Source organism: Tupaia chinensis, unplaced genomic scaffold (genome assembly GCF_000334495.1).
Source record: "Tupaia chinensis unplaced genomic scaffold, TupChi_1.0 Scaffold000078_1, whole genome shotgun sequence".
In the NCBI taxonomy this organism is placed as follows: domain Eukaryota; kingdom Metazoa; phylum Chordata; class Mammalia; order Scandentia; family Tupaiidae; genus Tupaia; species Tupaia belangeri.
In genome coordinates, this window is record NW_006159539.1 from 6,290,649 (window position 1) to 6,302,597 (window position 11,949).

Below are 11,949 nucleotides of genomic sequence, written 5' to 3' on the forward strand. Positions count from 1 at the left end.
CCTAACTTGTGGTTCCCTTTTTTTTTTTTTTTTTTTTGAGAGAGGTTTCTGCTATAGGGCTCGTGCGCTCGCCAGACAGCCAGAGAGAGACAGACAGAAAGCGAGAAATCACCCCCCAGAGGGGATGGTCACGCCGCAATCCCTTCTCCTCCATTCTCCCCTCGGGATCTTGGGCACACATGCACACGCACTCGGCGTGAGTTTAAGCCACCGGGTCCGGGACTCCAACCACGATCGACTACGTGGGAGTCCAGCAACATAGCCATTACGCTAACTGCTGGTCCCAGGGGTTAGTAAAAACTCTGGAGAAGCAGAATGAAGTGATGTAATGCAGAAGTTTAACCTGTAACTAAAACACAGCACAGGGAGGTGAAAACAACAGCTTTTCTTTGAGACCAATCCCTATTCCAGCCGAGTTATTTAGTATCTGTGAACCTCGGTTTCCTTGTTTGTGATGACAACTATAATGGCAGTGAAAGCTAACACTTACGGAGTGCCTGCCTTCTACTAAGTACAGACAGGATCTCATTTAAACATGGCTACCGGAGCCAGCAGGTGGCATGGTGGTTAAGGGCACTGGACTCCCACATGGCTGACTAGTTCAAGTCTCAGACCTGGAGGCTTGCTTCCTCACTTTCCCTCTCTGTCTCTCTTTTCCTCTTCCACTCTGTCCCTCTCTGATCTAATTTAAAGTAAATAAAATAATTCTTTTAAAAAAATAATAAACCTGACTACCACTCTGTGATGTCATCTCCCCATGGGACAGAGGAGGAAAACGAGGCAAATGGAGGTTACAAAGCTATTAAGTAGCTGTGTTGGGACTCTAACCTGCACCACTGGAATCTGCAATCCGTATTCTTAACCACTATGCTGCCTTGTGGGCTAACACAGGGATATGGATATTTGTGGGGCCAAAGGTAAGCTATGTGAACAACCTGGCACATAGTAGGTACTAAGAAAAAAGGATGTTATCTTATCTGATTTGAAACAAAATACGCTTCTGAAACAAGGGATAGCATCGCTAGAAACCGAGATATAAAGACTAGATTAGTGAAAGGTGTGAGGAACGGGCTGGACCACAGACTGAAGAGGGCATTAGCCCGTGAAAGTCCTCTTGTGTCGTTCACAGGCAAAGACGGGTAACAACTGGACCTAGTCCCTCTAAAGGGACTCACACTTTTCTTGGGCGTGTTGGCCATCCTGGAGCTATCTGGGCACTTACAAAAATTAGGCGGAGGGCACTGGTTCCAAGCTTAGTGAGCATCAGAGTCACCTGGGTGACCTATGAAGACACAGCTCTCTAGGCCCCACTCCAGATTCTCAATTCCTAGTTCTAGGCAGGGCCCAGCAACCTGCATTTCTAACAGATCGGGGGCTCCACTCGCTCACACTGGTTCCATGGCACCAACCAGGAAGATACTCATTGCTGTGTTATTTATGATGCCTGCTGGAAGCAATTTCATTATCCTGTCTTGGGGGGACAATAATTAAGCCGGTGACACATGCTAATGAAAGAACACCCTGCAGCGATGCCAAACAAAAGCTTCTGATAACGCAGAGATCTCAAAACAATGAGTGGCGGAAAGAACCAGCAGGACAGAGAGCTGTAAGTCATTAATTTAAGTTCAAAGTACAAAAAAACATGTTTTTCGAAGATAAACACCTGCTTAAACACAGTGGGTTGAGGCGCAGCTTTTTGAGCCAACATGCACACTATCCGAGAAACCTGCAATGAGGTTTAATGATACAGTGTTAAGCTACCGGTCAATGAATTGGCAGGACAGAGCAGCAGGCTTCTCTAACTTTTCACAAAACGGGTACTCAGATCCTGACAAGGAAAATTAAATGAACACTGTAAGGCTCTTTGTAAGTGCAGACCAGAAGGCCAGGGCCTTCTGCGAGGTGGGGTGAGCTACTTACGTTTGTTTCTCATGATGACTGTGGGCAGGGATGAGGTATCATGCGCCTGGAGGCTCCCTTTGGGCTGCTATGAAAAAAGAAGAGAAATACATGAAGACTGCATTGACAGTTCACCTCTTGGCCAGTTTCGAAAAGCCGAGGGCGGGGAGAGACCAGAAACAGGAAGAGCGCGGCTCAGTCCACATTCCTAAACCTGCACTGGCGCTCCGCACCCCGTGTCCCAGTCCCAGTCACCCACTTGTCGTCTTCGGCACCTGCCAGGCACTCTGATGCTGCAAATGCTTTCTGTTTTGTTTTGTTTTCTTTCAGTTTTTGCTACATGGTATGTGCACTCACCAGAGAGAAAGAGAGGGAAATAGACAAATCACCCCTAGCAGGGATGGCCACATCACAACCCCTTCTCCATGCTCTTCTTGGGATTTTGGGCATGCACGCACACACACACACACACACACACACACACCCTGCATGCTTCCTGAGCCACCAGGTCCAGAACTTGAACCATGGGTTGGCTATGTGGGATCTAGCAGCCCCAACCTCTACACTACCAGCTGGCCTGATGCTGTTTCTTTTTTCTAGAATGCTTTTCTCACCTTCGAAGCATAGGTCCTTCCATTTCAGGACTGGCAGTTATCAGCTCCTGGGTGAAGCTATCCTTTCACTTCCTTTCTATCCTCACCCAAGGCAGGGACTGGCACCCCTGTAAAAGTCTGTGCCCACCTCCACAGCAGCAGCTGCACGCCTGTCCTCCCCCACTGGACTGCTGGCTCGTTAAAAGCAGTACCTGGGCCTTTTCATATTTCTCCAGTCACTAGCGTATGTAAGGTACCAAATTTGTACATAAAAGGCTCATTTCAGTTAAGACTTTAGTTATGGCATACAACAAAGACTTTACAACACTATAGATTAAAGAAATCAGTCGGAAATCATTCATTATGGCCAGCCTGAGGCCTGGGGTATCCAAGAGCTAGATCCCACGTGGCCTACTGTGCATTCAAGTCCTGGACCTGGTGGTGGCTTGAAAAACACTCCACACACATGGGCATGTGTGCCCCAAATCCTGAAAAGACAGAGGAGGAGAGAGGAATGCAGTGAGACTGTTCTCCATGGAGCTGTGAGGTCTTCCAATTTTTCTAGAGAAATCATATATCCAAACTGACAGGAAATATGAGTTTTACATAATTGGTCTAACTCAAATGTTTAAAAACACTGAATGAGCCAAACGAAATACATGTTCACAGGCTGAGGATGACCCAGGGCGCAGAAGCCTGCCATCTCTACACTGGTTCAGAGTTTCTAGACATGAGGCCCTTGGATCAAAAGCACCATCTGGGAACTTACCAGACATGCAGATTCCTGGGTCCTGCCCTAGAATCTGAGACTCTGCAGGTAAGGTGTCCATTAAGAGCCCCTGAGGTGATTCTGATGCACGCTCGAGATTGGGGCCACAGCACTAGAACGGAGCTGATCGTATTCTCGCCAATTATGATAAGGCATTTACGGGTGACCCCACACAGGCTCCCTAAAAGACATGCCCCCAGGCCCATGCTTGCCTTTTTTTTATTTTTTAAGGATTTTATTTAATCTTATTTATCCATTCATTTATTTTAATTTGACCAGAGAGAGAGAAAGAAAGAGAGAGAGAGAGAGGGAAAGTGAGAAATCAAGCTACCAGGTCCAGGACCTGAACCGTGGTCAGCCATGTGGGAGTGTCCAGCACCTTAACCACCATGCCACCTGCTGGTCCCCTGGCCCATACTTGCTTTTTAAAAGCCACGAGGAGCATGCAAAAGGAGTGCACATTCGTCCATAGCACGTACCGCCACACAACGAGAACCCCTCATTCCTGGGCCATGTGATCACGGTCAGTTACACATGCCCGTTGGGTAAAGGGTTGCCACCAGACGAGGGAGAACCAGCACCCCCTCCACTCCCAATAGGAATCAAAGCCCGACTTCCACCTGCTGTCCGCATGATCCTGCAAGGGAAGCTAGGTGTGTGCACAGCCAAGGAGGTCGCAGATGTGCTTAAGAAAACCACTTCAGGGCCAGCAGGTGGCATAGAGGTTAAGGAACTGCACGCCCACATGACTGATCGTGGCTTGAGTCCCATACCTGGCAGCTCGCTTTCTCACTTTCCCTCTTTCTCTCTCTCTGGTGAGTGTGTAAGCCTTATAGCAAACTGAAAAATAATAGTGATAAATATAATTAAATAAAAATAATTCTAAAAAAAAAGAAAACCACTTTAATGGCATTACAGAAGCAATAAACGCAGAAATATGTATTTAACATGTAGATGTTCTGAAAGCATTTTCTTTTCCAAACATCTTAAATCCCCAAGATTGTTAACCCAGAAGAGAACTGATCACCTTTTAAAAATATTTTTAATAATTACTTAATTTTATTTATTATTATTATTTTGAGAGAAAGTGAGAAAGCAAGCCACCAGGTTCAGGACTTGAACCACATTCAGCCATATGGGAGGGCAGCGCTACAATGACCATGCCACCTGCCAGCCCCGAGAACTAATCACTTTAGACGGGTATGATTTTTTTGTTTGTTTTTGTTTTTAGAGTTAGTACCAAAATGATTAAAATAAACCACCCTTACCACAGCCTGAACTCTCCCAAATCCTATGGACTGCCCTAGATTTAAGGCCTTTAATTTTAAGTTTTCTTTAAGCCAAACGTGTCTTACCTTCATTTTGACCTTGGCACAGGAGGCCAGACTCTCTCTGCAGCCTTTGTGGACAAACGCACTGCAATCTGAAAAGAAAGCAAAACCAAAGGTCACATGGACGAAGCGAGCCGATCTCAGACTCCAACTTCCCAGCACTACACGCAGCCTATGGATCCCCAAGCACAGCTGCTCCCATGTAAGGGTGTGACTCCAACTGCAGTGACAGAACGCAGCCCTCTTCCAGGAAGCAGCGCTGTGACGCTATTTGGAGGAGGTGAGACAAAAGCAGATGTGATTTCTGATTAACACAACCTAATAATCTGGGACTTTTCAGACAGGAAACTGTCAAAACTAAAAGTGAAAGTGTGGGCCATCAATATTTAATTTTAAGTCACACACAAATCCATAAAGCCCCTAACGGGGCTTATGAAGTTTGCATGACCGCAAGAAAGTCCCCAGTATGAATGTCAAAGTCTACTGGCTTCTGTCCTTCTACTCGGGATCTTAACTACCTTAAGCTTTTTACAACCCACTCGCTGAGTCAAGAGCCACATAAGAACAGTCATCGGAATCACCTCAAAGCACCTCACTCAAGAAAAGGTGGGAGACTTCCTGTAAGGTTCAGGGAGAGACCACAGCCGGCCCAGCACATGACTTTATCTCGACTCTTGTTTTTCCCTCCTCTGGCCTTCAAGGGCCGCTGATGTGAAAAACCCAGGCCCTGCCTCAGAAGGGTCGTGGTCAGCCCTTGCTGCTGCTATGAACTCATCGACAGCACTGTGCCAGATGTCAGAGGTGAAGCAGAGACAAACACAAGTCTGGTCTATGGGGACGCCCAATGGGGAGAGGCTCTGGGAAGGGCTCACTCAGGAAGTCACCACAGATAACTGCTCGTGGGGCCGTGCCCCGCAGACTGACGCAGGAAGCACCACAGTTCCTGTCAGTGTCAACGCATGGGCTGGGGGCCAAGATGCTCTTCCAGCTTGTACATGTGGGCCGGGGTCGGGGGACTGGAATGACAATGAGAATGGGAGGACACAGGACAGGAAGACTGCCAGCATCCAGCCCACCGAAGGCCTTTTCCGATCCTTCAATGCCCACTCGGTCTACAGGTCTCCTCTTTAGCATCACCAGTCACGGTGTATTACGATTATTTGGGGCTGGGACCAGCAGATGGTATAATGGTTATGTTGCTGGACTCCGATGTAGCCCACTGTGGTTCAAGTACCAGTGTTGATGGCTTAAACTCAGGATGGGCATGTGAGCGTGCATGCCCAAAATCCCTAGAATGGACTGTGGCAGGGCCATTTCTCCTGGGGGGTGATTTCTCACTTTGTCTATCCAGCAAGCCATGTGCCCTGTAGCAAAAATCTCCCTTATTAAAAAAAAAAAAGAAAAAAGAAAAAAAAGAAAACAAAAACAGATTATCATTTTTTTTCCCTTTCTCCTCCAGTGAGTGCTCCCTTCGGGCAGGGACCACGCATCCATTGCTGAGTTTTCAATCCAGTCTCTACTACACTATGTGATTCATGGCACCTATCGGAATGTCTATCTGCAGACTCTCTACAAGCCAAGTCCCCGATACAACCCTGAGCGCAGTATGAGAAACAGAAACTTAACAGTAAAAGGAAAACAGGAGAAACAACTGACTTAGGTCCTGGCCCCTCTGATTGATCAGTGTCATCCCAGTGCAAGTTCCTTCTGCAGAGGCCTAAATTTCCTCATCTGTAAAGTGGAAGAGGGGCCACGTTCCCCCCCCAAGTTCCTTCTGCATGTTCTTCCGTGAGGTAGGCAGGTGAGCTCCAGGCTGCTGGACGTCAGATATAAACAGAGTGCCCTGGGAAGGCCTCGCTCAGGTGTAATAATGTATAGAGCTTAACACTAATCGAGGCAAACTTCTGTATTTTCTTTCTTTCTTTCTTTCTTTTTTTTTTTTCCCCCCAATTTATTTATCTATTTATTTGTTGTGATTTTTCAAGCCACTGGGTCCGGGAATTGAATTGCCATCAGCCATGTGGGAATCCAGCACCTTAACCACCATGCCACTTACTGGCCCCTATATTCATTTACTGGCCCCCATATTCATTTTCTAAGACAAGATGTGTTTCTGCCCAACCCTACCACTATCCTCACTGTAACTGTCGCCTCCCCTCCCCTGCCATACAGACATGCCAGAAATACAGGGCTGTCTTGGTCTAGGCCCTGGTGGATCTATCCTCTTTTCTAAGCATGAGCCTCACAGTCTTTTCTCTTTCTCAAATCCTTACACAGCTAAACCCTTTCAAATCCATCTTTAATCCCATGCCTCCTTCCCTCAATGAAATCTCAATGAACACTGGCCTGAAAACTTGAATACTGCTCAAATCTGTTTAAAAGCGAGTGCCAGGGACCAGCAGATGGTATAAGTTACATTGCTGGACTCCCACGTAGTCAACCGTAGGTCAAGTCCCAGATCTAAATCATTCCGGTGAGCGCACGCACCCTATAGCAAAAATTTCTCTTAAAAAAAAAAAAAAAAGAAAGTGACAGTGCCAGGCTGGCTAGTCCCTGTGGCCTACTTGTTGGGGAATCTGGATCCCACATAACCAACTACATAAATGAAATGCCAGCCCTGGCAGCTTGGAAACTACTTCCGGTACGTATATACACACGCTAAGATGGACAAAGAGAAGAGAAGGGACTGTGTCATAACCACATCCCTTTCTGTGGAAGAGGGCGGGCGCTTGCTTTCTCTCTCTCTCTCTCACTTGCTCGCTCTCTCTCTCTCACATGCTCTCTGGCAGTTAAAAAAGAAACAAAACAAATATGGGTCAGCAGGTGGCGTGGTGGTTGGAGCACTGGACTCCTACATGGCTGACCACGGTTTGAGTCTTGGACCTGGCAGCTTGCTTTCTCTCTCTCTGTCTTTCTCTGGTCAAACTGAAAATAGCAATAATGATAAATAAAATAAAGGAAATAATTCTTAAAAAATAATTACCAAAAAGAAAAGGGAAAATAAACACAAAAACAAAGCCTATGTTATCCTTAGGTTTAGCTGGTAGTTATACTCGCTCCCCTTGAGCCCAGTAAGTCATGTGTTTAGAAAATGTGCTCAGTAAAAACCTTTTCACATAAATTCACTTTTCAGTGAACTAAGGCATGTCCCCAGTCCCACACCGCAGCTGAGAGTTTACTATGCTCTATATTATGGTCAGGAGTCTTCGGGATAAACAGTTCCCATGGACATCTGTTTAATATGCTGAAGCACCTACTTGAAAAACACTCAACTTGTTACCAAGCTGTCCTGGACTCTGTCGCTCTGACGGTTTTAGTGCTGTGCGTGGGTGATTTAGGAACTTCAGCCCCAATGACATCAGCCCAAGGCATGGGATTAAAACCTTATTATTCTCTGTTTTAGGAAACAGATAATTACCAATAATACCAGAATTAGAGATGAATCTAATACATTTTCAATCTCTCTACCATAGGCCATATTGTCATGTTAGGAAAATCAAAGAATGATCTGGCCTTTAATTTATTTCTTTTTTTAAAGAGTTTCTAATAGCAGTAAGTAATATGCTTTTATTTAGAAAAATTACCCAAAAATGCCTCAGCACAGGGGTTAACAGGAACACATCTGACCCCTAATGAGATTCTTCTGAACTTAAAAGCAAGCAAACCCAGCTTTTTTTTTTCCCCCCTCCAAGTAGGCAACAAACATAAAAGAAAATGAAGCAAAAACTACATGACCGGAGATGATCATCTATCTGTTGCTGAGTGGTTTTTCTTTCTTTTTTTTCTTTTCTGTTTTTAACTTCTGCCACCAACTACCACAGACCTTTGGTGAACTATTAAATAACACGCATAATATTAATAAAACAAATTGTTAGGGAGACTAAGAAAACAGACCGTGAGAGAGCTTAAGAAAATCAACTTTATACAAGGGGAAGGGGAGTGGTTATGGCACATTGAACTGAAATGACAGATTTTTTTTTTTTTTTGAGAGGTTTTTGCTATAGGGCACGTGTGCTCACCAGAAAGACAGAAGAGACAGAGAGACAGAGAGTGAGAAACCACCCCTCAGGGGGGATGGCCATTCCACAATCCCTTCTTCTCTAGGGATCTTGGGCACACACGCACATGTGCCCGGCGTGAGTTTAAGCCACCAGGTCTGGGACTAGAACCATGGTGGACTACATGGGAATCCAGCAATGTAGCCATTACACCAACTGCTGGTCCCCAAATGACAGATTACTAAAGGAATGCCTACTGAAGGAAAGATGGACCTCCACGAGTTGAGTTCTATGCTATGAATAATGGGGTCTTCTGATACTTCGACCCACTGACCATCATCAGGGAATATGCTGAAGACTGGACTTCCCTAAGACTGATCTGAGAGCAAAGGCTGCCTGGGGAGACTGGCCTGATCCTTACTTAGGGACACAGGTTGAAGAACTACCATTAAGGACAGAAAGGCCAAAACTTCCTCCTATCACGTCGACCCTAAGCAAGAACACACAAATAAAACAAAAAACATTTAGAGGTGGGCAATCTAGAAATGCACACTCCAAAATTCTTCCTGCAACTCCCTGTTTGAACCCTTTAGGGAATGTGAGACCTTGCTGGGTCTCGACTCAGAGGGCTTATACACAAAAGGCATGTGAGATGTTCTTGGTAGCTGGTGTTATAACCACAGTGCTGAGGTTCGGAACAAGAGGAAAGCCACACAGAGGGCCGAGTCATCTCAGCTGAAGGACTCACCACAGCAGTTTTCATAAAAACACTGACAAACGAAAATGGAACAACATGAAAGGGTTCTGTCTGATTAAGACCTGGCTTTATTGCTTAGGACCTTTTTTGCCTTCATTTTCCCTAAACGAACAACTTTCTTTAACCAATTATATGTACTGTATTATTTGAAATAAACAATGAACTTTGTCAGAGCGCTATCTACGTAGAGGGCTGCTTTTACTCATGAAATCCCAGGCAGAGTCCAGCTATCACGGATTCTAAATTTTCATGTTTACTCCTTAGATTGCAGCTGGTCTACCTGTTTACTATTTTTTTTTTTAATCAAGAGAAACAACCTACCACAAAGTCAGATGCTGCTAACACAACAAAACTAAAGACAGCGATAATCTCTGTATCATTTTATATCTGTTTAAAGAAATGAAATAGAACTGCGGGCACGATCCAAGAATCTGAAGGTAACAAATTTCTCATGCTGAAGGACTCCAGGAGCTTCCAAAGACCCATTCAGTGGCAGCTTTACCTAATAGGTAAGAATGAGAAAGACTCCTGTCTTTCCCCCACTGAAGTCACCAAATCCCATAGTTAGAGTAGCATTTTGGCTAAGGAAAAGACCTTCCAGGGTTCTCCTAAACTGAATTACCTTGAACTAGTCCTGACCAGAAGCTTCGGGCTTTGTTTCCACCTTTTGCTTATTCGGGGGAGACTACTCAGAGGCTTCATAAATGTTTTGCTCACTGCTATTTCTCATGCCTGTCATCATGGCCATTTCCACATGGGTCCATGTAAGGGACTCAGCTTTCACCCTCAGGAGCTCAGACTGGCCCTGGTTGTAATCCAGTGGTCAGAGAAATCCACGTGTTTTAAGACATTATTCTGTGGAACCTTTTAGTATTTGCATGCAGATGGATATTAAAGTGGCCAACAATATCCGGAAGACAGGAGTCAGTCGATGGAAACCCTCATAATACATCATCGTGATGAACTCTATGGTTAATCCTTCTAAACCACGAGTCAAAACCTGACAGAGCAGCTGTCTGAGGCCTGAGGCTCCACCCAGGTCAGGAAAATAGGGTTACGTCAAACCAGAAAGGGAAGCTCCTTTCTTCTAAGAGCACAATGGTCTCCAAGGAAGAAAATGACTAACGGCAGGGACGCTCCATTTCCTGAGACTCCTGGGAAGATGCTGAGCATGAGAGGAGATGGAGGGAAGGGACAAATGACCCCAAGTCCCCAAATTACTCATGGTTTCCACTTTCTGCCAAGATAACAGATGGGGCTTCACACATACAAACACTCACTGCAGCCTCTGCTTGTCAGGATGCTGGAGAGAATCAGCCAATCACTGGTGTTGCTCTCAGAGGATGACTACACAACATTCCCTGCTTTTCACTCTCAACCCCTCCACCCCCTTTATAAGCAGCAGAGTGTACACTTACACTAGCCTTCACGCTGGGACCTGAATACTACGTGAACACGACTCTGGAACAAGGTGCAAAGCTGTGGCTGAAGCCGTGGGTTCCTGAGTTTCTTGGGGTGGGGTGCTGTGAAAACTAAAAATGTATTTTTGAACCCGAGGTGCATATTAGGGTAACAAATCCTACTGATGTCATTCCTTGTCGCTGTCTGACTCTTTGCAGTTTAAGCATGAAACACATTAACTGTCTTTTTCTTGCCTTTGCTGAGCAGGTAGAACTGAAATAACTTGTGATGCAGGATTAGATCAAGTTGTGACCATAAATCCACAAACCACCAGCAAAAGACAGTATGACATCCTCCCCCTAGACTGACCTCCCAAATCGAGGAGACTAGGGTGATGACATACGGACTTCATGAAGAAATCCGCTGCTGCTTCCACAAGAAATAAATGGCTGACACAAGATTCCTTGGGTGGCTGACCATTAAATTTTACAGGCTGGACCAAGACAGTCTTGTCTCGTGTATTATAAATACTGTTGGCATAAAACCAGTACCTGACTCACTATTTTACTGGTTTTTCCACTTTTAAAAAGTCCTCCATTATATAAAATACTGTTATGCTGTATGCTTTCAAATATACAAAATATTTCATACTGTTTTATTTCTTCATTTACAATTGTAATATCTATTTTTTAAGTCAATCAATGAGAATAACGATGCCATTCTGATGGATCTGAAAACACAACCAGAGGTCTATGTGATGCTTGCGGTTTTTCACACATCCACCTCAACACCTGGTCTGCTTTTGCATTTAGTTTGGAATACCTGCTACAGAGAACAATTTCATTCACGCATATAAGCAAGTACAAACACTGGCAGTTTTCATAAAATGGCCCACGGAGCAGTCTGTCCTTGCTCTGACGGGGGCCTCAGGATTACACCAGTTCCTATACTGGGATTTCACTCAATTTTTTGCGCAAATTTCTTAGCTTGGATTGGGCATGTATGGGTGGTCTCAGCTTGGACCTCAGACTCAAGTATGATGCAGAATTCTCACCCAGGGACCTGGGGAATTGCACATTTCCTTGCTGCTGACCAAGGCCAGTGAGCAGAATGTTCCTAGACTGCTCATTGTAGATATAACAGTATTCACAGTGGATGCTACGGTCCTGTTTCCACCCAATCAAGTTCTCAGTTCTGTGGA

General features: G+C 45.2%; 1 protein-coding gene and 1 long non-coding RNA gene across 3 annotated transcripts in view; one reads left to right on the plus strand and one right to left on the minus strand.

Annotated features, from left to right (window-relative positions):
• The window catches only part of LOC102500918 (uncharacterized), a 15,246-nt gene extending 3,706 nt beyond the window's left edge, over positions 1-11,540 (plus strand). Inside the window, exons 4-7 of the long non-coding RNA XR_333702.3 lie at positions 3,162-3,309; positions 4,639-4,872; positions 6,052-6,385; positions 11,016-11,540. This is a non-coding gene — a long non-coding RNA (uncharacterized LOC102500918). The remainder of the gene's footprint in view (positions 1-3,161; positions 3,310-4,638; positions 4,873-6,051; positions 6,386-11,015) is intronic.
• AKAP13 (A-kinase anchoring protein 13) overlaps positions 1-11,949 on the minus strand; it is a 231,889-nt gene that overhangs the window by 35,511 nt on the left and 184,429 nt on the right. For both annotated transcript variants that reach the window (XM_006142666.3, XM_006142667.3), the window contains 2 exons: positions 4,617-4,684; positions 1,921-1,987 (listed from right to left, as the gene is read on the minus strand). In XM_006142666.3, coding sequence (XP_006142728.1) covers positions 1,921-1,987; positions 4,617-4,684 — 135 coding nt within the window. The remainder of the gene's footprint in view (positions 1-1,920; positions 1,988-4,616; positions 4,685-11,949) is intronic.